This window comes from Labeo rohita, chromosome 8 (genome assembly GCF_022985175.1).
Source record: "Labeo rohita strain BAU-BD-2019 chromosome 8, IGBB_LRoh.1.0, whole genome shotgun sequence".
NCBI classification, from domain to species: Eukaryota; Metazoa; Chordata; class Actinopteri; order Cypriniformes; family Cyprinidae; genus Labeo; species Labeo rohita.
The window spans coordinates 18,074,444-18,100,587 of record NC_066876.1 but is presented as its reverse complement, the minus strand read 5'-3'; the positions used below and the strand labels follow the sequence as shown (position 1 = coordinate 18,100,587).

Genomic DNA, 26,144 nt, shown 5'->3' with positions numbered 1-26,144 from the left:
GCAACGAAGGTTTGGGGCGTTGATAGCAGACTAATGCAGTTCATAATAAAGTTATGAGAGAGAGAGAGAGAGAGAGATTAAGCATCTGAATTAGCCCACCTGTGATGAGTCCATCATTCCTGCCCAAGTTGTACCTTATGCAGTGCATGCCTGTGACAATATTCTATGGAGAAGAAATGTGCACACTAAAGCATACTTTATATATATGCAAGCTATTTACAGACTGATTTTGCTAAAAAGCTTAATGCTCTACATCTTTGGCACTTTCACAACGTTCAGGGGTGTGTTTCCCAAAAGCATTGTTAGCTATCTTGGTTCCATTGAACTCTTTTGGTAATGACAGAACTTGCAACCATAGTTGCTTTTGGGAAATGCAACCCAGGACGATGCTGTCTGTTTGGTCAATAAATGAAGTATAGAGGAGGAAACCTATTTAAAAACAGTCATATTTTTGCAAAAAATGGCATCGAAATGATTCCAACAGAGCATAACAGGCAGCAAAATCTCCTCTGCTGTGGAATAACAAAAGCTTCTCAGTTACAGCACATGCGTGTGGTTTGGAAGAGGTCCGTGCGTGTTTGATTAGATCACAGAAGGGCTAATACCTCCACATATCCCTCGACATCAAAGCGAGAGGCCTTAACAACTGTCACATCACATCAGTGCCTTCCCAAGTATGTGTGTGAGTGTGTGAGGCAGAATCTATCAGGGCAAAGCAGGATCAAAGGGAGGTAAGGTTACCACACGCACAGGTCGTGGGAACACACCTCACTTCCTCACCGCACACACACACAACTTTTTTACCGCAAAGTTCAGTTCGAGGTAGGTAAATACTAGAGACAAATGCAAGAAATATAAACCAATAGACACTAATGTTGGTTATGAGGATCAAAGAGATGACATATTAGTGATGGATGACTTTCTCTCGCTTCTCTCGTCCCTCACTACCCTTATTTTACTGTGTTGTGATGATAAGGCTTTCAAGAGTTCACACAGATTTGTTCTAGTTATCGTTTTGCGTGTTCTTTTCTTCTTCTTTCGTTCTGTTGAGATATCATACGTCCATGGCTGAAAACTATTTGAAAGTTTGTGGAAAGAATTTGCAAGTCTGGACGTAATGTTTGCCTTTTCTTTGTTTAACTCTGCTCTGTTAAGAATCATATATAATCTGTAGGTTGAAATACTGTGTATTTAATAGGAATGGCGCTATAAGCAATACTACTAAAAGATCCAGGCTCTGACAGAAGAGATGGGACAAGAGGAGGGAAAGGGGGAAATAGGGGGGCCTAAAAGCTCCTCAGTGGAGCACTTCTTTCCAGCAAAGCGCATTAGTTCCAGGACGTTAAAATAAAGTTCTATGGATCATCTTCTTTTGAGATCAACTTTCATAGAGTCCAGTTTGTATTTTTATGCATTACGTTTATGTGACTCTGAAGTCACTTACAAAAATGTGCATTGATTGAGCAATTACTTCAGCAGGTGGAAAAGTTAACAGAAAGTCCTTTTTCTCCCATTTTGAAGTTTTATATCAGAATCTTGAGAATAAAACATGCCCCAGATGTGCATGCTGTCAACCTGCAGTAATTTCACATGTATGGTTTTAGATGTGAATGTGGTTCTCACAGATAATGGCAGAGTAATCATGCCCTCTACTGGTCAATAAAGTTCTTTCTTTCTTTCTTTCTTTCTTTCTTTCTTTCTTTCTTTCTTTCTTTTTTCTTTTCTTCTTCTTTCTTTAGCCTTTACATCCAACAGCAGTTCAGATGTTAGAGAAATGCTGCTCTCTGTAGGACAGTAGAAGAATCACAGAAAGGATTTGTCCATTATCTTGTTGAACATTTGTTTTGTTTTACTGTAATTACTATTTTTATTACCATTTATGGAGCTTTTGTACCCAGAAACGAAATAAACCTGACAAAACCTCCCTTTGGGGACATCCTCATGCGTAAAAATTTTGGGGACAAGTAAAAGTAAAAGTAAAAAAAAAAAAAAACCTATATATATATATATATAATTATTTTTTTAAATGCAGAAAGCATTCTGTTAGATTTATTGCTTGTGATATTTGGGTTAGGTTATAGTATTTATGTATCAGTCAGTACTTGTCAAAAGTTTGTGAACAGTAAGATTTTTAATGTTTTTTTTTTTTTTTTTTTTTTTTTTTTTTAAGTCTCTTTTGCTCACCAAGCCTGCATTTATTTGACACAAAGTACTGTAAAAAAAAAAAAAAGTACAATTTTGAAATAGTTTTACTATTAAAAATAAGTGTTTTCTATTTGATTATATATTTAAAATGTACTTTACTCCAGTGATTTCAAAGCTAATTTTTAGCATCATTACTCCAGTCACATGATCCTTCAGAAATCATTCTAATATTCTGATTAGCTGCATAAAAAACATTTATTATCACTATTATTTTGAAAACAGCAGAATCTTTTCAGGCTTCTCTGATGAATAGAAAGTTCATAAGAACAGCATTTATCTGAAATAGAGATCTTTAGTAACATTATAAATGTCTTTATCATCACTTTTGATTAATTTAGCATCCTTGTTAAATAAGTATTCATTTCTATAATCCCCTCCCCCAAAATAATACTGACTCCAAGCTTTTGAATGGTATAGTGTATAATGTTGCAAAAGCTTTTTATTTCAGATAAATGCTGATTTTTAATAATGACAATAAACTTAAACTTCTTTAACAGCAAATCAGCATATTAGAACAATTTCTGCAGGATCACGTGACACTGAAGTAATGATGCTAAAAATGCAGCTTTGATCACAGGAATAAATTACATTTTAAAATATATTCAAATAGAAATCAGCTATTTTAAATAGTAAAAATATTTCAAAACGTTACTTTGCTGTTCTTTGGATCAAATAAATGCAGGCTGAGCAGAAGAGACTTAACATTAAAAATCTTAAAATTAAAAATATGGAGTCTGTGGAGTGTCCCCATTTAGATAAGTAAACTTGTGTGTGTATTGACACTTTGGCCAAACCAAGATGTATGCAAATTAATAATGTTCTTTGAAATCAAGATGGAAATTAAAAAAGGATACCTGGGATATTTCTATTTCAGACTGCATGTAGTGCATTTATGTAGCATGCATAACATAGGCTACATGTTTTTATTGATATTACTATTTTTATGTTTTAGGGGGAATAAACATTTCATATGATAAAAGAATAAGAAGACATGTTTCATTATTTAAAGAATTTGCTGAGTGAATTATTCAGTGACCAAAACATGTTCGCCTGTCGCCACCTACAGGCGTAAGAATGTGACATGCAGAAAGAACCACTACACAAATCAATGAAAGAATCTTTTTATAAACTCATCCAAAAGATTCGAGTCATCGATATGAATCAAAACCTCCATTCAAAAGTGCAGGTCGAAGTCGTGCTCCCCTTATATCCCCTCGGCGAGCTGATTGTCAGACCGGAGGAGGCGGGAGAGGAGAAGAGAGCAGGAGCTGTGCGAGGCGGTGGCTCGCACTCCGTTTTGCCCTATTATGGTCACGAGCGTGACAGCGCGCGCTACCCAGCATGCGCCGCGGTGTGAGGCTCCGCCACAGCCAAGATGACCGACTTTGAGGAGCCGCTTTCAGACGAGGAGAAGGTAAAAATAAGACATTAAGTTAACTTTCACAAACCGCCCAAATGCACACGCTCGTATGTTTTTATATTAAAGCACTCCGCTTGCAAAAAGGATGAATAACTGCTTCCCGGAAGGAGCGCGAGCTTGTCTAGCCGGTTAGCCGTGTGCTAATCTGTGAGGAAGTGAAATCGCAGTTTTGCACTCCGGTAAAACACAGAAACCTGGCTTAATAACAACGATACACCAAACAAAACAAGCAGTGTTTTAGTAAATCACACGCTGTCCGTTAACGCCGAAATGGCCGTGTTGTTTTGAGTGGAAGTGTTGTGAGCGTCAGCTGTTAGCAGTTAGCTGTCAGAGTGAGTTCAGAAATAGATCTCAGCAGATCCACCCACTCCCGAACCGAGCCGACGGGCTTTAACGGGCCGTGCTCCGGTAGAATTACACATGTGTGGGACAGCAGATGCCAGATCCGCCTGACACGACAGCTATCTGAGCCGAAAGCCTCGGCCGGATGAAGTTACGACCGCAGGAGCGGGTGTGTTTTGAGGTGGAAGTCTGCAATCTACCCTGGTTTAAAAAGATAGTTTAGCCGAAATTGAAAGTTGTTTCATCATTTACACACCCCCGTGTTGTTTCTGCAGTGAAGCACAATTAAAATGTTAGGACGAATGTTTAGAAAGAAGTGGCTTTTAGTTGCATCTTTCCATATGGTGAAACCGAAAGGCAAGACTGTCAATTACGTGGTGTGTCACTTTGACAGTAGTCTTGAGTTTTATATGGAGCAGATGGGTGGATTGTGATTTATTTATGTTCTTTCGTTCAGTCTCTGTCAGCATCTATCCTTTTTCTAAGAGCTGCATTTAACTGTCACATATTTTCTTTCCTTTTAATTACATGTGGTCATTTTCTGCATACTGTCAGAGCTTTAAGTTATGGCCCAGCTGACTTCCCCAGCCAGGCCACATGAGATGCTAATTAGACCGATAACCAGATGCTTCCCTTTATGTTAATCTCTTTCCCTTATTTTTGTTATTAAATGTGTTTTGTCGGTCAAAAATCTGCACTAGACAGCTCCTGTCTGTGGCTTTGAAAGACATTAGCTGCGTGTATGCTTTGTGTGGTTTGCCTTTTAGGCATAACCCAAAAAATAAATTAAAATTTCGTTATCGTCCGTTTCATGACTTATGAAATCTTTATGTCTTTTATTCCACAGGAGCACAACAACAATTTTGAATAAAATGTTCATGTTGTTATAAAAAGTCTGCTCACCAAGCCTGCATTCATTTGAAACCAAAGTACAGAAAAAAGTCAAAATTTTGAAATATTGTTACCATTTAAAATGTTTTCTATGTGAATATATTTTAAGTTATTAAGTTATTCCTGTGATTTGAAAGCTGAATTTTGTAGCATCATTACTCCAATCACATGATTTTTTCAGAAATCATTCTAATATTCTGATTTGCTGCTCAAAAAACATTTATTATTATGTTGAAAACAGCTGAGTAGAATTTTTTCAGGTTTCTTTGAATAGAAAGTTCAGAAACAGCATTTATCGGAAATAGAAAAATTTTGTAACATAATACATGTGTTTATTTTTTGAGCAATTGAAAGCATCCTTGCTAAATAAAAGTATTAATTTCTGTACTTTCTTTAAAAAACATGTATAATGTTATAAAAGCTGTTTTATTTAACATAAGTGCTGATCTTTTTTCTATTCATCAAAGAATCATGAAAACTGTTTTAAATTTTGATGATAATACTAATAAAAAATATTTTTTGAACAGCAAATCAATGTATTAGAATGATTTTTGAAGGAAAATGTGACACTAAATACTTGGAGTAATGATGCTGAAAATTTAACTTCAATCACAGGAATAAATTACATTTTAAAATAAATTTAAATTACAATATTACTGCTTCTGCTGTATTTTGGATCAAATAAATGCAGGCTTAGTGAGCAGAAGAGACTTTTTAAAAAAAATAAAAAATCTTTTGACTGTCAGTGTAATTACTATCATAATGTAATCTTGATACATACAAACTTAATTTTCTACAAACTTAATTTTAAATACTTCAGAATGTTTTTGGATGAACTATCACTTTAACAGCACACTGCAGATCTGATGTGGCATTGTCCTAGTCTGATACGTCAAGACATTTACACTGAGATTAAGAGGATATTTGAGGGAAGGAATAAGTGCGTGTTTTTGACATTTAGTAGTGTGGATGATGTGGTTTTAAAACATGAACAGGTAAGTTGCGTGTGTTTGGGATATGTTATTGTTGAGAACTCAGCGGAGTGTGTTCTTGAAGTATTAAAGGGTGTGTATATGGGGTAATTTGAGCTCTAGAGTCACCCTCTGGAAACTGGCAGTGATTCAGTAGTGCTGAAGCCACAATGTTTTAGTGAGGCAAATATGTGCCCCCATATAATTTATTATGTGTTATTTATGCAGGTCCGCATCGCAGCTAACTTTGTGACCCACGCTCCCCCTGGAGAATTCAATGAAGTGTTCAATGGTGAGTGTCACTTTCAGTTGTTCCGTTCTGGGATCTCTTTCACTTACAGCATTAGTCTGAATAAATGCTGTCCTTTTCATTATGTTATAACAACTTTGAATTGGAATCAAAGTATCCTGGTGCATGTAAGACATTTATGCTAAAATCAAACTAAAATTAAACACACACCACATGACTGAAGATCCTCACCCTGTGCACATTTAAAGACTTACATTACCAAGCATGGGGTCAGTAAGATTTTTTGGTATTTTAAGAAATTGTTTATTCAAAAAGGATGCATAAATTTCAAATAAATTGTGTTCTGAACTGGAAATAACTGTATCATGCTTTCTACAGAAATATCAAGCAGAACAACTGTCTGATTTCTGTCTAACACTAAACACTGGATTAATAGCTGCTGAAAATTCAGCTGTTCCATCATAGGAATAAATTAAATTTTAAAATGTATTAAATTGGTTTTACAGCCATTCAGCTATGGTGAGCATAAGAGAATTGTACTGCCCCCAAACTTTTGAAATGTAGTGTATAGTTTCTTGTTTTCTGTCGATTACAACATAAGTCTCCTCTCTAACTGAAGCTGCAGTCCCAGAATATCTCATACAAGTTTGTGCTAGTAGCAATAAGAGATTTGATTCTTGACACCAGCATCAAACAACATGGAGTAAATGCGTTTCATAATTTTTTACTGTTATGCACAAAAAGAAAAAATACACAAGACGGTGCTTGGGGAGGCACGGGGAGTCGTTTGATGTTGTTTTTTTGCTTCTGTTTCGCAATGCATTGCTCTCTTGCATTCTCTTCTGCATTTCAAATCAGTTTCGTATTTTATATGTTTGTGATTGATTTTTAACTCTTGTGTTTTTTGTAGATGTGCGACTTCTCCTCAACAATGACAACCTCCTTCGGGAAGGGGCAGCACAGTAAGTTATTTACATATTTATGTGTCATGTTATTAGGGCCGTCAAACTGTTAATCGATAATTAATCACATCCAGAGTAAGAGTTTGTGTTTGCATAATTTGGTGTGTACTGTGTATATTATTCTATTTATTGTTTTGATTTTATATAACACACACATCCATGCATATATTTAAAAAAAAACATATAATATAAAATAATAACAAAAAATATATATAAATTTTCTTAAGTGTATACATGCACCTGTATTTATATATACATAATAAATATACACAGTACACATGCACATTATGTAAACACAAACCTTTTTTTGAATTTGATTAATCAGCCCTAGATGCATCTGTAAGTAGTTGAAAGTTTGTTTTTTATCAGCAGAATTCATGTTGCATTATTTCATTTTCTGTTTCGCAGTGCCTTTGCTCAGTATAACATGGATCAGTTCACTCCTGTCAAACTGGACGGAAGTGAGGAGTCGGTAAGTTAATGATTTAAAGACTCACAGATACATAATTTCAGTCAATTTTGGAAATGTGGGTATATTTAGTTCCCGTGCTGCCGTGACACTCTGTGTTAGTTTTGAACAGAGAGCACACTATTGACATTATTTATTCAAGCTGGGTGTAAACTCTACTCTCTAGAGATCTTTGTGTACTTAGTGAGTGATTAGGGCAGGTGTGAGCATTGTAGTGTGGGTGTTTGCTGCTGCGTTGCAGATCTGTGCAGATCTGTGTGTGAGTAGTTTTGGCTAAAGAGGAAGGGACATCCTGTTCCTGCAGGTTCTGATTACTGAGCATGGAGATCTGGGTCAGGGACGGTTCTTCGACCCACGGAAGCGGGTGTCATTCCGTTTCGATCACCTGCGAAAGGAAGCGAGCGATCCTCAGCCCTACGAGGGAGAGGCTGCCCTCCGGTCCTGGAGGGACGCCTGTGATGAAGCGCTTAGTGCTTACGTGAAAGAGCACTATCCCACTGGAGTCTGCACGGTATGCATTTTTCCTATGGGAATCTCAACAGAATAATATGGATTCCATACATTTCTCTTACTTACAGTTATCTTCCTGCATTTACATTAATGCTTGCAGCCATTGTTTGTGAAATCACGTGCACTGATATTTGTGTTGCAGGTGTATGGGAAGACTGTTGACGGACAGCAAACAATTATTGCTTGTATTGAGGGTCATCAGTTCCAGCCCAAAAACTTTTGGTGAGTAGTGTTATACCCAGCTCTCAGAAATACGTGTATAATGTTGTGTAAAGCTGCTAATGTTTTAGAATGTTCTATATGTTGCTAATGTCAATATTCCATAATATTTTATTACAATTATTATGAACTGAACAGATTAAAGGGATAGTTCACCCAAAAATGAAAATTCTGTCATTAATTACTCACCCTCATGTCATTCCAAACCTGTAAGACCTTTGTTCATCTTCGGAAAACAAGTTAAGGTATTTTGGATGAAATCCAAGAGCTTCCTGTGCCTGCATAGACAGCAACGCAACTACCACATTTAAAGCCCAGAAAGGTAGTAAGGACATATTTGAAACGGTCCATGTGACATCAGTTGTTCAACCATAAAGTTATGAAGCTACGAGAATACTTTTTATGAACAAAGAAGACAAAAATAATGACTTTATTCAACAATTTCTTCTTTCTGGTCCTTGAACGTGTCTGTTGCATTGCGGTCTATACAGGGTCAAAAAGCCTTGGATTTCACTGAAAATATCTTAATTTGTGTTCCAAAGATGTATGAAGGTCTTATGGGTTTGGAACGCTATGAGAGCGACTAATTAATGACAGAATTTTCATTTTTGGGTGAACTAACCCATTCACTGAACATATTTTAAAACCTAATTTATTTCTGTGGTGCAAAATCTGAATTTTCAGCAGCAATTACTTCATTCTTCATTGTCACATGGTCCTTCAAAAATCATTATAAAATTCTTACTGACCCAAAATCCTTCAGTGGTAGTGTAGTTGTTAAATAACAAGCATTAAGTACAGCCATCTGTTAATTTTGGACCTCTTAAAGGATCACCTTTACAACAAACTGATTCAAAAGCAAAGGCAGCTGGAGACTGATTCTTTAATAAGACTAATTTTGATTGTACTTTCTGATTCTCTCATGTCAGGAATGGCCGGTGCAGGTCAGAGTGGAAGTTCACCATTAGTCAGTCATCAGCTCAGGTGGTGGGAGTATTGAAGATCCAGGTGAGACCTGACAGACTAACACAGTGGGGCTGAGAAAGAAAGTGTGATGGTGAAGAACTGGTGTTAAATCATTTTGTTTCCTGCAGGTGCATTATTATGAGGACGGTAATGTACAACTGGTGAGCCATAAAGAGGTGGAAGAGTCCATTGTAGTGACTGTAAGTGAAAAAAGAGATACATAACCAATTAAGCTAATGTTTAAGATTGCTAAGAAGATTTAAAGTAAATTCATACCCTTTTATCTTTAGAATGAAACCCAGACTGCCAAGGAATTTGTAAAAATAATTGAAAATGCTGAAAATGATTACCAGGTAAGAATTTCACCTGTTTAATGAAAGTTTAAGATAAATATTAAATATTTTTAGGGCTGCCCTCAACTAGAGATTTTTCTGGTTGACTAGTAGCCATTCATTTTAAGCATTAGTCAACTCTTAGTCTCACGTTTATTAATAAACCATATAAATCATCATAATGAGCCTTTAATCTTCTACATAGCCTAATAAACGCTCAAGCATGTAAAAAAAAAAAAAAGCTTTTCACAGCACACCGGCAGATATAATATATATATATATATAAGGAGACTGCGTTAACGTTTTAATAATTTTCTGGTAAACTAGTGGTTTCTTTGTTTTCGGTTTAAGAGAGTCGACAACACTGACTTGTCATCTCCGCAGTAGTGATGCGCCTGCATGTTTCATACGGAATTTGAATTTCGGTTCATTTAAAAGTAGACATTTCACACTCTATAGATATATCTTTCATGTATGTAAGGCCAGTATACACAGAGTTTCTAAATTTCGTGCTGAAGTTCACAGAGACCGAGATGGCGGAAAGCACATCCTGTTTGCTTTCATTATTTTGCAAAAGCACAATGTTTAGTTGTTATTGTGAGTGCACACATAAATGTAAAGTCTTTACAGATTCAAAAAATGTATTACTTTCATCTGCATGACCAAAAATGACAGAGTATTTTAAGTGACCGCACCGGCACCTCCATTTGTCAAGCAGTGAGCACGCTACTATTCCACACTCCGCACAGACACTTGAATAGCACACATTTTTCTAGGTTAACATTAGATTGAGCTGCCATGTGAAGTTGCTACCACATACATTTTTGTTATATTACCAAATAGACCAGCCGTTAACTGTCTGTCCGTCACAGACTGCATAATTTTTTCTGCGACTAATAAAATTTTGGTCGACCAAGCCTTTTCTCGCTGACTATTAGGGGGCAGCCCTAAATATTTTATGTGATTGTTCCATCCATAATTTTAAATATCAGAAAGCAGTTTAACATTAGCATTGTTTAAATGTTTCCCTCCAGACGGCCATCAGCGAGAACTACCAGACGATGTCAGACACCACCTTCAAAGCTCTCCGCAGACAGCTGCCCGTCACTCGCACCAAGATCGACTGGAACAAGATCCTCAGCTACAAGATCGGCAAAGAGATGCAAAACGCTTAAAAACCGACCCGGTTCCTCTTCCTTCTGTTCAAGTGCGGAGCCGGCGCTCAGAACACCAAATGCCGTTCGCTCAGCATGAAGAAGTCTCCCAAAAATATATATTAAAAAAAAATAAATTAAAAAAAAAAGTCAAAAAACTTTTTCTGTTTAAAAGAGGATGTGATTCCATTCAACTTTGTCATTAATGGACTTGGATGGGTCTCAGCTGTGGATGAGGTTCAAATGAGAACTTGGAGGGAATCGTGGATCTAAATTATCGGCAATTGTTGCTTTTCTCTCATTTACCCGCTCGCAAGTCACTCAAAAGAGTTTGTATTGTTTTCTTTTTTTGTGAACTGTGACAGCTGCAATGCTTGTGCAAACGGTTTTGTGTTTTAAAACGGTGGATAAGTAATGCCTCACTCACTGTATCTCCAAACCCCAATCAGATGACAACCGCACCTTCCTTCCTCCTCTGCCTACTGACAACCTGGAGAGATGAGATTTCCTGCTGTTCTGTCCTCAACTATCCAGGCTGTAACAGGGAATGCATGAGGTCAGGAGAGGAGAGGAATGGGTTGTGCGTCTGGGTTTGGAACGACCATCTGTCTTAACTGCTCTCACCGTGTCTTTGTCTAACAGTGACTCACTGTCTGCTAATCTAAAATGGTTTAATAACCCAAAAAGACAGAGTAAATTAATCCATGGGTAACCCTCTTTAGTGGCAAAGACATCCAAATTAAGTCATGATTTTTATATTTATACACCAGTTGAATTGTTTTCACGTATATAGGTTCAGACTGTCTGTTACAGGTACTTGTGATGCATTTTGGGTTTCCACAGTCTGCAACAAACCCACAACCCACACCGTAAATCTGAGTCTCTCTCTTGTTCAGAGTACTGAGGGCTCAATCAGTGTTGCAATTGCATGTTTCTGCCACACCGCTTTCAAGTTAACCTTGTTTGTCTTGACTGTTCCATCAAAGATCCTCTGTAAAATACATCCATTCTGTAAGACTGGCATATTCTCTGTCTCATAACCTTTATTTTTTCAGATTTTAAATCATGCAAACGTAGCGTCTGCTCACAGTAAATGGCACCAAAATGACTAAATTGTTACCGTGTAAATGTTTTTGTACCAAACATCTATACAGATTTACTTTTTCTATAATATTTGTAACAATGTTTTTATGGTGAGGACTATATTCACATTATTAATTGCATAGTGAAAAATTAAGGTTAAAAACATAGTTGGTCAGATTTATTCAACACCACTAACTTGCTGTAAATCATTTGGAAAATGCAACAAATTTGACAAACTATTTTCTTACAACTAGCTCAAAGTCTAAAACCTGTTCTTTAAAAATCTCATGTCGAAACAAAAATTCCAAGTGTCTGTTCAGGTTTATTGATGCACAAAAAAACATTCCAGTAGTAAAAATCTAAACTGCTACTTAAAAAGGTTTCAGTACAGTAGGAGAAATGGTGAGGTATTTAAAAACAGAAACATTAAATGACAGTAGCAGCTGAAACCTATGTAGGACAGGACAGATACATGCACCACATTTACTCATAAAACCCAACATACTTTGTTCTCTCGTAAGCAATTTAAGATTGTATGCTGTATTCATGTGAGCAATACCTTCATGCCAGCAAGATTTAAAAATCATCTATTTTCATACTACTTAAAAGTTTAAATATTAAAAAACTTTAAGAAGGACACAGGTAAGAAAAGAAAGTCCCAGGGTAAAGTAATCATTAAATGACGTTACTCGTTTGTGCTTTTACCATGGTTGTGAATCATGTAAACTGGTGGTGTAAGTACTACCTAATATTTAATTAAGATTAAATTTTAAATATAAGACTGTCCTGTATAAACATAAAAATCAGTGACAGAGTAATACATCCAGGCATGGTTATTAGACCCAGAATTACATTCTCAGAACATAACATTTTGACTTGATCGTAAATATTGACAAGAATTTGTGTGGCATATAAACAAGCATTTTTCATCTTCATTTACAGAGAAAGTTATTCTGGTTTGGCTGATGTTTAATGATGCCCAACCACCAGGTGGAAGCGTCCTGAGCGGCACTTCAGATTGACACTAGAGGACGATGTAGTCATGGTGCATTACAGTAGGATACAGAGGTTTTCCATGATCATTTCATATCTATTCATATCTCCAGTAGTTTATTTTGATATAGACTCAGGAAATGAACAGCAACCGCACATCATATTATATTACTGCTTGTCAGAAAACCAATAGTTTATATACTTACCATAAACTTAATATAAATGTCACACATTCACCAGACACAGATCAAGAAAGACTGAGAATTTTCTCATTAGTAGCCTAAGACTGAGTTTTTACGTTATATACTTCCATTTTTGTTTGTGCAGGTCATCAGGAATGGACTAATAATGAATAACATTTTAACATAAATAAAAATCTTTTTTGCAAGAAATAAAAACAGAATAGCAAAATATTCAAAAAGGTAGTATTTAAATAGATTCAATCTTAGTAGGAGTAGTATTTTGGACAGGGATGGGTGACTTCGGTCCTGGAGAGCCATTGTCCTGAACAGTTCAGCTCCAACCTTAATCAAACACACCTGAACAAGCTAATCAATATTTTCAAGATTACTAGAAAGCTACAGGCAGGTGTGTTTGATTAGGGTTGGAGCTAAACTCTGCAGGACAGTGGCTCACCAGGACCAAAGTTGCCCAGCCCTGATTTTGAAGGTTGTTGTATTTGAATGGGAGTAGAATTCGAGAGGTTGATTGTGGGTGCTCCTTTCAAACTTTTCACACAGTTAGTATGGGTTGGGGTCAGACTAAAGTTTGCTTTGGGATACTGAAGGTTAAGGCATTACCTCTGTGTGGACTTATTCAGGACATCATTTGAGAGATCAGTCCAGCATGGATAACGCAGGGATGTCCAATCCTGCTGCTGGAAGGCCATCTTCCAACAGAGTGTAGCTCTGACACACCCACCTGGACGGTTCTAGTAATCCTGAAGACTTTGGTTCAGGTGTGTTTAATTAGGATCAGCGCTAAACTCTGCAGGAAAGTGACCTTCCAAAATCAGGGTTGGACAACCTTGGAGGACCACAAGGTATACTAGAGCAGGGGTTCCCAACCACATTTCTGAAGCTGCCCCAACACTGCATATTTTCCATGTCTCCTTAATCAAACCCACCTGATTCAGATCATAAGTTCATTAGTAGAGACTCCAAGACTTGAAACGGGTGTGTCAGACAATAGAGAGATGCAAAATGTGCAGAGCAGTGGGTTGCGAAGACTGGAATTGAGAACCACTGCACTAGAGTAGAAGTAACGATCCATGCTTCTAGAGCAGGGGTCTCCAAACTCGGACCTGGCGAGTCGGTGTCCTGCAGAGTTTAGCTCCAACCTTAATTAAACCCACCAGGCATGTGTGTTGAGGCAAGTTGGAGCTAAACTCTGCAGGATACCCGCTCTCCAGGACTGGAGACCCTTGTCCTAGAGAGGTCCCTGCAGAGTTTAGCTCCAACCCTAATCAAACACACCTGAACAAGCTAATCCAGGAGTAGGGCTGGTTACCCTTTTAGACCAGTGGTTGTCAGTATCGTACTACTGCACATTCTGGATGTGTTTCTTTAAAACACTAGCTCATTTGCAGAGGTTCCAAAACCTGAATCGTTTTATATAAGGCAGGGGTGTCCAAATTTGGTCCTGAAAGGGCCAGTGTCCTGCAGAGTTTAACTCCAACTTGCTTCAACATACTTGCCTGGAAGTTTCTAGTATGTCTAGTAAGACCTTGATTAGCTGGTTCAGGTGTGTTTAATTGGGATTGGAGCTAAACGCTGCAGGACACACGGCCCTCCTGGACCAAGATTGGACACCCTTGAAATAAGCAGACATCCAAAACGAGGTACTTAAAAGGATAGTTCTGTCCCTCCACTGAAAGTCCAGGAAAGCAAAAGGATCCAAAAAGGTCTTAAAGGTATGAGGGTGAGTAGATAACAGAATTTTCATTTTTTTCCATTTCATTTCATTTTCATCCCATTAAAGAGCTGACAACTATGCCATGACAATAAGGGTGAAAATAACAAAAGAAGGAAATCTTGAGGTTCTCAAAGGAGTGCTTTAGATGCCACTGGAGGGAATAGAGTGGAGAAGACTAAGGACAGGCTGTTGACTCTTGAATGGTTAACTAGATGATGACATGACCAAGTCAAGCTCTTTTGCATCTTCCTGACCACTGGTGAGACCACAGCTCCCAGAGAGCTCAGGGAAGTGGCTAGCCCTGCCAGAAGGAACCGGTGAGCCAGGAGACTGATTGGCCCCCTGCTTTTTGGGAGGAACAAGGGGTGGATGAATCTTCTCCGCCCTAGGAATTATTGGTGAGCGGATCCCTGGTGAAAGAACCCCCGGGCTCTTCCCTGTCGGCGAGGAGGCTGCGGCCAGGTTGCGGTAATCAGTGCCAAAGGGCGAGCTGTTGGACGGAGGGAGTTTACTTGTCGTTTGTTGGCTCGTGAACCGTGACAGCACCTGAGTGACAGTGTTGCGGGCAATCTGCTTTGCAGTGGAATTGTCTGGAGTAGTAGGAGCAGCCGCAGTAGGAGAGAGATCTCGAGGAGAGTGGACAATGGATGCTCCATGATGCTGGTCTGCTTCAGCTTGTTGCTGAAACTTGTGCCGAGCTGCTTGGAATCGCTGGTTGATGCTGGCCTGGTACGATGACGGATAGGTCGGACTAGAGCAGCCTATAGAGGCCAGACGCTTGGTCAGTACTGGGGAAGAGCAAGGAGATGAGCTAAGGGAGGATGAGGCAGGACTGCTTGGGGAGAGGCACTGCAAGGCTCCACTTCCTCCAGGGAGCACTACCCCATTGTCCACTGATCCTTCTTCCTTGCACCTCTCGTCTGCTGGAGACTCTGGTTCTCTGGGAGCGTGGTGACCATTTAGCTTGGATTGCGGAGATGATTTAGATGCAGTGGTTTTCCCATCGACTTCTGTCTGACTAAGAGGAGGCGGAATATCTGTGGTTGCTTTCTGTGGAGTTTTTACTTTTTCTTCACTGTCCTTTTCCAGCCCTGCCTTTTCTCTTTCTTTTATTTCATCCAACTCTTTCTTTAGACTATTGAACTTCTCCAAAAGCTCTTGATATCGTTTTTCTTCCTTCAGCAGTTTCCCTCTCATTTGCTCACGCTCTGTATCCAATTCGGCCAACTTACTCTCAGCTCTTGCCTCTATCTGCTGAGCATGAGCATGTTCGCTCTCTAGCTCCGCCTTTAGGGATTTGACGGTACTGATTTCCTGTTCCAGTTGGCGGCTAAGCTCTGCAACCCGCTGGCTTTCCTCCTCTGCCCGTGCTGTAGCCTTCTGACACTCTTTTGCCAGTGTGGAGGATAACTGCTGGTGCTGCGCTAAATCCTCCTCAGCTTGATTTGACAGGACTGACCGCTCACGTTCTAAACGCTCGACTTGAGCCCTCTCAAACTCCAGCTGTAAAGAAGAAAAGCAAGAGATGTCACTTAAAAAATTCAAAGATACTAGTGAAGTCAGATGGAATAGAGGACAGCAGACAACATCGAAGATTAATTATACAATTGTTCTTGACGATGTCTTGTTTACTTGCTTCTTCCTGGCTCAAACAAGACTTCAAAAACCTTGTGAGCTGCAGAATGACAGCCATAGTCAAGAATCCAGAAAAAAATGAATGTAAGGGAAACTCAGGGCAGGGCAGGAAGGGCCTTTTACATAATACTGGAGTCTGCACTTTGACCTTAACATCACCTTATCCTAATCCTATAAAAACACAAACACACAATAGAATGCCTTCACACACACATTGAAGCGGATGGACTCTCATGCACCACAGTCCATAAAAACAATGGAGCCTTTCCTCTGCAGAAAAGAGATCTGCGCCAACAGTTACACAACAAAGCCACACAAAAACCGCTGGCACAGGGTGCTGTGCTTGCTTTTATTTTGCCGTTTAAGTTGTATTTATAACAGTGCAATTTGTGCATGTGTATATATGTTTTGGTGGCGTTGCCTGGTTACCTGTTGCAGTAGCCTGTCTCGTTCCTTCTCCAGCATGGCAGTGATGTCATCACCTGTAGCATTGTCTTGAGCACGGCGTCGTTTCTCTTCCTCTAAATCAGCTATTACCTACAGGCATACACACATTCAAACATCAGTTCAAGAAAGATGACTAATTAGGACTGAATTATCAGTATGCATATATTTTGAGTTAATGATGTTTGAGTAACAATAATTAAGGAAATAAATGTGTTCTTCTCAAAACAATACATACTTCAAGAGGTAGTTCACCTAAAATTAAATTATAATTACTTTATTCACATTTCCAAACCTGTATGACGTTTCTTCTGTGGAACAAATACACAATCAGTCAAAAGTTTTTAAGTTTTTAAAGTTTTTTTTTACTAGAAGTCTCTTCTACTCACCAAGCCTGCATTCATTTGATTAAAAAGTACAGTAAAAACTGTAAAATTTCAAAATATTTGTGCTATTTAAAATAACTCTGTTCTATTTGAATATGTTTTAAAATGTAATTTATTCCTGTGATTTCAAAGCTGATTTTTAGCATCATTACTCCAGTCACATGATCCTTTAGAACTCATTCTAATATTCTGATTTGCTGTTAAAAAAACATTTATTATTATTATCATGTTGAAAACAGCTGAGTAGAATTTTTTTCAGGTTTCTCTGATGAAGAGAAAGTTCAGAAGAACATTTTAAAATATATTCAAATAGAAAGCAGTTATTTTAAATAGTAAAAATATTATACAATATTACTGCTTTTGCTCTATTTTGGATCAAATAGATGCAGGCTTGTTGAGCAGGTGAAAATTCTTTAAAAAAACATTAAAAATCTTACTGTTCAAAAACAGGTAGTGTAAGAAGACATTTTGAGAAATGTGTATAATATTATATAATACATTTATATATATGTATATAAAAAATAATTATTGGGTTAATCACTTTCATTCATTTTTCTTATGTTTATGAGTCAGCATAAGTATCATATTAGCAAAAAAATGTTTGATCAACACCAATATCCTTGTGGGCATCACAACGACATATAGCGCTGTTGTGCTTTGGGCGACCCGAGTTCAAGTCCCGGCTCACGGACCTTTCCCTCTCTCTCTCCCACTTCACTTCCTGTCTATAATACTGTCCTAGCCTAATAAATGCCAAAAATAAATCTTAAAAAAAGAGTGTTTGATCAAATTGGTTTGTTTTTCAAAGGATCAAACAGTGTTATTTAGATCTACACCCTTTCAAAATAAAACTCACCCAGTGCACATAGAGATAATAGTTGTGTTTAATTTTGGATTAATCTTTCATACAGTGTTTATAAAATAAATAAAACCCTTTTTTTAACTTTCAAAGAACTGAATGAACCAGTTTCGTTTGCATACAAACATTTGATACACACAGTTTCATGTTGTTTCAAAACGTTGTGAGCTAGTCTAATGTCTACATAGGCAGCTAACTTCAAAGTGACTTATTAAAGTGGTATTAATGGCACTTCTCACTAGTTTTAACACCTGCAGTGGTTTATCATTATCACTCTCCTAAAAATAAAAGTACCAAAATAGCCATTGATGCAATTTTTTTTGTTTCCCCAAAGAACCATTTTAGTGAGCAATTAATAAACATTTTATAATGTTTAGAGTATTTGAAGAATCTAAACATTTTTTCACTTTAAATAACCTTTTGTGGAATGGAAAAATTTCTTGGATGTTAAAGGTTGTTTAAGAAACCATAGGTTCCAATAAAGAACCTTTGTTTTGAAAGTATAGCCTTCACACATAAGCCTAAAAATACAGCCTAGGTAAGTAGCTCAGGTCTCTGTCTTTGTCTCTCACCCGTCTGTGTCTCCTCTCTGCAGCAGCGAGCTGTTTCATCAGTTTCTCCTTCATGTTGGTGCAGTGGGCCATCACTAGCTTCAACACGCCCAGCGGGTTCAGACACACGGGACTCTGCCGTCCATCATCCTGAGCCTGTGACAGCTCGCTGTCTCTCAGCAGTGCTACGAAGGGGTCACGGAGGTTGTAATGTCCATATCGCTCCTGTACAAATGCATCTCTCTGTTGTGCCTAAAAAAAGTCAAGGGTAGACAAGAAAAGATAGGAATAAGTATTGTGTGTTGATCACACATCAAGTTCACAGAATGACTGATTAATACATTATGTCTGCAATTAGGCCATGTGTTTTCATGAGAGACAGAAAGAGAGAGCGGGACTTTCTAAACACATCGTGATGCAATTACAGCTGGTCACTATCAGATCTATTTTCACAAAACATAATCGCAGCCCTGACCCCCACCCTGACCCCTCCTCTGCGGGCAGGTGTTAAACCTCCTCTGGGCTGAAGGGATGGAGAGGGGGGCTCACACCACAAAAGGCCCAGCTGTAGGGGGTGTTGTTCACTACTCATTGTGCATGTGTGCGCTTGTGTAAGGGCTGAAATGGGGGGCAGTGTGACTAATTTAGGAGGGATGGGGTGGTCTTACTAAACAGATCAGCAGATGGGAGGCGCACAAGCGCACACACACAAACACAAAATTAAGGACTGGAATAGGCATGTGGTTGATATTCTGGGTGCTGCATCCTGCTGTATTCTTCTGCCCTTTTCATGCTGTTCTTCCGTTCACTGCATTCTTTTGTTTTCAAATCATACATGATTATATATATACATATATATAGTAGGGGCATTTCCTCCGAGTAGGCAAGGGAGGCAGTGCCTGCTCAAAATATTGGATGAGACAAAAATAAAATAACACCAATATTACAAAATATAACTTGTTTTTCTAAAGAAACATTGTCCAACAGCAACACCAGCACGTCCCACTCGCCTCCCCTGAGTTTTAACAGACCCCCTAAAGCGTGTGGTGAGTTTGGTGGGCGGTAATCGAGAATAAGTGGGGAAAACTAAACATGAGAGGAGGCAATGCCTCCAATAGCGATATGATTGAATATGACTGGTTACGTTTGGCTGTGATTGGTTCATGCGATAAATTCCGCCTCGTGTTTGTGCGTGTTCTGCATTCTCGAATCAGTCTGAATGAACAATATAATGACATTAATGTGAAGACTAATTTAAAAAAGTGAGTGAACAACTCACAAGGGCTGCCCCCTAACAGCCCTCTAAGAGGCTTGGTCAGCCAAAATTTTATTAGTCGCTTAGTCGCAGAAAAACAAGTCATGCAGCCCGTGACTGACAGATCGTTAACGGCTGGTCTATGTGTAGTAGTACATACAGTACATCGGGCAGAACATCCAAACGCTCACATATCATTCATCGACCTCAAATATAGCTTTTCATCTAAAAGATGTATGTAGTAGCAACTTTTCATGGCAGCTCAATCTAATGTTAACATAGAAAAATGTGCGCTATTCAAGTGTGGAAGCTGGGCACTTACTGCATGACAGATGGAGGTGCAAATGCGTTCACTTGCTCTTAAAATACTCCGTCTTAAAATGGCATGAAAACATGAGTTTTTAGTGAATAATCAGCTTTGTAAAATTTAAAGTAAATCTTTGTGTCTGTGACCAATATTTACCAAGCTTTGATGACTAATGATCTTAAAAATTCCAAAATAGTTAAAAGTAAACTATTAAAAAGAATAGCTGAACATAAATTCACAAATAAAATATATTGTTACTGACATGAAATTATTTTTTTTTCATTTTGATATTTGTAGAAATTGCCCTTATTCACAGACAGAAGTAGTGGCAGATAATTTCTTCCATATTATGACATATATTAGAGTAAAAGAGATTATCAAACTTTTTTATCCATCGGTTTTTGATTGGATGGAGATGTATTAATACTTAATACCATCTTTTGCTTTACGTGATCATATGATGATTGTATGAAATCATCTAAATGTAAAAAGTGACAATTAAATGCACATTTACAAACTGCCATATTGGTCAAATGACCTTCGCAAACATGCCCTCCTTAGTTACTGTTGCTATGTCTGACAAGCTATGTCTGACAAACTATGTCTCACACTACACATCATGTTCTCATGCAGTGAAAAATACATTGCGGAGCAAAGAGGAAACTGAAACAAGCTGACAGACAAGACAGAGCAGGTTACTTCTAGTATGAAAGTAAATGTTGTCTTTTTTTAATGAAATTCAAACAATAAATAACAACAGATCAGTATATTGCCTTATTAGATCAATCGACATGTGAACCGATCGTCTTTTCTTCTTTACTTAAAGCACTGAAAAAAACATGAATGAACATCAGAATGTATTTTATTTTAACCACGGCAATACACACAATTTTTCATGTTTAGGTCTACCGAAGTTAATCTACTCTCCTTAATGACTTGTTTGTTGAACAGAATGGTGGATTCAGCATTATGATTGGTCAGATCACCTGTCAATCAAGATGTTTGCGAAGGGTCAATTCCAATAAATAAAAAAAATGTCTGATATGTACTGTGTACAGGCGGAAAATCATGAACTCATCAGACCAATGTGTACGTGACGCATACACAATTGGAATTTTCATTAGCACGCCTTCGTGTCCTCCTTAAACACACCAAAGCAAAGAAAAAAATGTAGATTTTTATCTGCTTGATCACAATGCATGTGGGAAAGAAAGTAACATTTAACCAACCAGACTTCAAGAGAAATCCACTTCCGCTGTTTGCTGGTTATTATCTCCTGATCATTCAGTCTGAAACTCAAAGTCTTGTAATAACACACAGAATCACAGAGGGTGTGGTGTGCACTGGGTGTGAACATCAGCATATTGATCAGAACAATGTGGCATCTGTAACCGCAACAACTATTAAAATACTGGTGGTTGACTCTCCCAATCTCTCTGCATGAAGCAGAAATTTATATTGTGCTTATGTCTATGATGAAGCCGTGTATTAATGCGTCTCAGACCACCAGGCTGAATCGTTTATTTGTTTAACTTCAGCTTTAAGCAGTGTTGCATACTACTCAACATCATTACAGAAAATTACAGTCCATTTCCAGCCCTAAAGGCCTTAATCTGTGGCCCTGCCAGCTTCTGGGTGACCTTATCCAGAGATCACAAAGAGAGACACAACTGAAGGAGGCAGACGAGACAGCGGAAAGACAGACATCACTATTACTATTGCTCATACTGCAGGTTATAGATTTGAACAAACCTCTAATACACTAATTATTACACTTTTGGGTGTAACTCAAGCTGTGCTCTTCGTGGTACAGACGTAAATGATTTAATGAAGAATGATTCACTTTGGCAAAACTACCTGGTAAAGAACCACCTGGAACACCTTAGCAACTGCAAAGCATTGACTGTCTTGGCAACCAATATTCTGATAAATACTCAATAAACATTTGAAGAAGTTCTAACTATACTAAAGTCCAAAAGTTCAGGGTCAGAACCCAGATAGCACACTTGATCTGGAAAGCTTAAGCTGTGTACAAACATCTGACAGACGTTATACACAATTTCCACAAAAATAAGCACAACTGCTTTCACTACTAGTAATAATACATTTCTTGTTTCTTGAGCAGCAAATCTTTATAATACAATTTTTATTTTACACATCCATACTGCCGTTCAAACGTTTGGGATGAGTACGATTTTTAATGTTTTTTTTAAAGAAGTCTCTTATGCTCATCAAGGCTGCATTTATTTGATAAAAAATATTATTGCAATTTAAAATAATGGTTTTCTATTTTAATATGCTGTGAAATATAATTTATTCATGTGATCAAAGCTGAATTTTCAGCATAATTACTCCAGTCTTCACTGTCACATGATCCTTCAGAAATTATTCTAATATGCTGATTTATTATCAGTGTTGAAAACTCAATATTTAAATATTTTTTAACAGCATTTATTCAAAATAGAAATCCCTGTTAACAATATACACTCAAAAGTTTGAGGTCAGTACATTAAAAAAAAAAAAAAAAAAAAAAAACTTTTATTCAGCAAGGGTGTGTTAAAATAATAAAAAGTGATAAAGACATACAAATCTTTTTTGATCAAATGCAGTTTTTTTTTTTTTTTTTATTCATCAAAGAACCATATAAAGTATCTCAGGTTCCAAAAAATTATTAAGCAGCACAACGGTTTCCCACATTGATGGTAACTGAGTATCAAATCAGCATATTAGAATGGTTTCTGAAGGATTGTGTGACACTGAAGAATTGTGTAATGGCTAATGAACATTCAGCCATTAAAACATTCAAATAGAAAACCACAATTTTTTAACTGTAATAATGTTTCATAATAATACTGTTTTTTCTGCATTTTTGATCAAATAAATGCAGCCTTAATGAGCATAAAAGACATCTTTAAAAAACATAAAAAATCTTACTGATCTCAAACTTTTAAACGGCAGTGTATATTAAATACTTTAGTAATACCATAATACATTGCAGTCGTAAACAAAGCTTTGTTGATTGTCTCTCTTCACATCCAACACAGCAAACCAGACACACACCCACACAAACAATACCAGTCTACCGGGACAGACAGCGCTACAAACACTAGCAACTGCCTTTCCCACCAGAAATCCAGCTACTATATTTAGCCATTCCAGTCTCAAGACATTTAGTTACCCATTTCACTGCTTTCTCTGCTCACTATAAAAGATTTCACTGTGCATTTACGGTAAATCACTGACACGGTTGCCATACAGTAACAGCCTATGCCATAATAGCTCTGTAGTTAATTACAGTTCAGGGCATGCTGCATCACAATAATTAGTCAGTTTGCTGTACATTTGTAGAAAAAGTATTACAACTCAGTAGCCAGCACTTCCTCAAAAGCCGACATACGACTCCAGTTTGAAAAATTGTTTACTGGTACAAAAGCAAATAAGAATAGCAGGTTTCTAAACAGTTCGGGTTTAATGATTTAACTCACTACTTTAGCTCTAAATAATAACTATTTATATAATCCCTATAAGTCCCTCTGCTCATCCGAGTATAATTAATTAGACTGTTCACAAGCAGGGGCTTATGGGTATTCCCTCACTGTGGGATCCCACAATGCAGCCTGATTCAGTTATTTTAGTTTTCATGGTAATTTTTGGACTAAATCTATTCTTTTACTCTGCGTGTGTGTGTGTTGCTGTGGGATTAGTAATATATATGCAGGACAGAGCAGGACGCCCTTTGTACCGTTGCTGTTTTTAATCAAGCCCTTGCTGATCCGAAGCGCTTACCGTCGGAGACAGAAAGGAATCAGGAGACTTCCTGGAAGGAAGTTCACACCGAAGGAATCCTACATCCCTCTAATCAACACACAAACACACACTCCAGGCTGTTCAGTAGAGCGAGGAACGCTATTGGTTTTCTCTCAGTGTGTGTGTATGTGGAAATGAATCACGTTTATAAGATTAAAAAATGGTCTAGACCTCATCCCTATTAGGACAAAACAAACTGGCTTGTTTAGTCTGTTTGGATTGTGACTTTAACATGGAATTCCCTATTTATGAAATTCCCTTTTCAGAGACAAACCTGATCTTCCTTTATAAGGCTTAGATGATGAAACAGTGAGCGGGTGAGTCACATTAACGGCCAGTTTCCCGTTTTAACTAGCAGCCCTCGGGATATTGGCTCCTCCATTACATCAGAATGAGCCATGGGAAAATAACTCAAAAGGAGGAGCAAAAAGCGCTGCAGTTCGTCTAGAGGCTTTCAAAACATCTAACGTGATTGACACTGTTCTCCCAGAATGCACTGCTTCGCCACTGCCGAAACATACAGGAGTTTCTGAGGGCACTGAAGTGACACACACACAACGCAACATTTATGATCAAAGACTCAAGCCCAAAGGGCCTCTCAAGGTTCCCTCTTTGAATAAAGCCCTTACTGCCCAGGAAGAAGTCAAATGAAGCTGTAAAGACACTAACACACACACACACACTTAGTATCTTGCCAAGGGCTGAGCAGTAAAAGAGGCACACTTACACACTAAGGCTTTGTTCAGACAGGAAGCAAAAATCTGATTTCAAAAATCCGCCTCAAATCTGTAGACCATAAACAACAGCCAAAAAAAAAAAAATCTGATAATAATCAGGATATTCTCATTATGTACTGAATAGTAAATGCGTAATGCGTAAATAAGCCAGATTCACCAAACACTATGTTTCCATCCAAGTAGCGATTTTACACTATTGTTAAAGGGTTAGTTCACCAAAAAAAAACAAATTCTTTCAGTAATTACTCACCCTCATGTCGTTTTAAACCTGTAAGACCTTCGTTCATCTTCAGAACACACAATAAAATATTTCAGATGAAATCCGGGAGCTTTCTGACCCTGCATAGACAGCTACACAAGTGAAACGTTCAAGACCCATGTGACATCTGTGGTTCAACTTAGGGCTGGGTAATTTTTCTGATTTTATCGATTAAAGGAGAAATCCGCTTCCAGAACAACAATTTACAGATGATGCACTCACCCCCTTGTCATCCAAGATGTTTATGTCTTTCTTTCTTCAGTCGTAAAGAAATTATGTTTTTTGAGGAAAACATTTCGAGATTTTTCTCCATATAATGGACGTCTACAGTGCCCTGAGTTTGAACTTCTAAAATGCAGCTTAAATGCGGTTTCAAATGATCCCAAATGCGGTTGTAAATGATGCCAGCCGAGGAAGAAGGGTCTTATCTAGCGAAACGATCGGTTATTTTCATTAAAAACATACAATTTAAATACTTGCTCTCCCTGAACTCTGTGTATTCTGGCTCAAGGTATGTCAAAAAACTCTGATTGTATTTTCTCCCTCAACTTCAAAAATCATTTCAAAATCATCCTACATCACTGCAGAAGTCCCAACCCAGTCTTTGCAAAATGAACATGCAAAAAAAGATCAAACACCCATAACAAAAATGTAAAACAGTGATATAGGACGATTCTGAAGTTGAGGGAGAACATGAGATGGGAGTTTTTTGGCATACCCTAACTGTCATGAACCAGAACAAAAACAGAGGTCGGGAAGAGTAAGACAAGACGAGCGTTTGACATTAAAAAATATATATATAATTTGTAATATTTTGATGAAAATAACCAATCATTTCGCTAGATAAGACCCTTCTTCCTCAGCTGGGATCATTTACAACTGCATCTGGGATCGTTTGAAGCTGCATTTAAACTGCATTTTGGAAGTTCAAACTCGGGGCACCATATCAGTCCATTATATGGAGAAAAATCCTGAAATGTTTTCCTCAAAAAACATAATTTCTTTACGACTGAAGAAAGAAAGACATGAACATCTTGGATGTTTTAGGAATCTCGGTTTTGAATACAAATAACACAACGTTAAAATTAGACACTGTGACAATATGCCAATGATAACAGTAAAAAGAAAAGAAAGATCCAAGCGCATATTGGCGCACGTGATTAACCACTTGCGACGCGCTCATATTGCTAGGCACCATTCACACAGAATGCACTTTTGTGTTG

The 26,144-nt window shown here is 37.8% G+C and overlaps 2 protein-coding genes across 3 annotated transcripts in view; one reads left to right on the top strand and one right to left on the bottom strand.

Annotated features, from left to right (window-relative positions):
* The first annotated feature begins 3,478 nt into the window (after positions 1-3,478).
* On the top strand, positions 3,479-11,716 carry capza1b (capping actin protein of muscle Z-line subunit alpha 1b). Its single transcript, XM_051117046.1, has 10 exons — positions 3,479-3,619; positions 6,058-6,121; positions 6,990-7,041; positions 7,450-7,513; positions 7,815-8,021; positions 8,163-8,242; positions 9,169-9,247; positions 9,334-9,405; positions 9,496-9,558; positions 10,572-11,716. Exons 1-10 carry the CDS (start codon positions 3,581-3,583, stop codon positions 10,710-10,712), a joined length of 861 nt encoding a protein of 286 aa, XP_050973003.1. The 5' UTR covers positions 3,479-3,580; the 3' UTR covers positions 10,713-11,716.
* Positions 11,717-12,069: 353 nt separating this feature from the next.
* cttnbp2nlb (CTTNBP2 N-terminal like b) overlaps positions 12,070-26,144 on the bottom strand; it is a 31,076-nt gene continuing 17,001 nt past the window's right edge. Inside the window, exons 3-6 of one of the 2 annotated variants that reach the window (XR_007828256.1) lie at positions 18,578-18,808; positions 16,746-16,853; positions 14,228-16,184; positions 12,070-13,291 (exon numbers count right to left, since the gene is read on the bottom strand). Coding sequence is in view for 1 of the 2 variants with exons in the window: in XM_051117045.1 (XP_050973002.1) it covers positions 14,886-16,184; positions 16,746-16,853; positions 18,578-18,808 (1,638 nt within the window). In the remaining variant the exon portion in view is untranslated. Of the gene's footprint in view, positions 16,185-16,745; positions 16,854-18,577; positions 18,809-26,144 lie in introns of both variants that reach the window. The other variant, XM_051117045.1, reaches the window with a different exon arrangement.

Coding starts and splice junctions, on each gene's coding strand:
- capza1b (XM_051117046.1), top strand. CDS start 3,581: ATGACCGACTTTGAGGAGCCGCTTTCAGACGAGGAGAAG. Junction 3,620..6,057: donor CGCTTTCAGACGAGGAGAAG/GTAAAAATAAGA, acceptor TTATTTATGCAG/GTCCGCATCGCAGCTAACTT. Junction 9,559..10,571: donor ATGCTGAAAATGATTACCAG/GTAAGAATTTCA, acceptor GTTTCCCTCCAG/ACGGCCATCAGCGAGAACTA.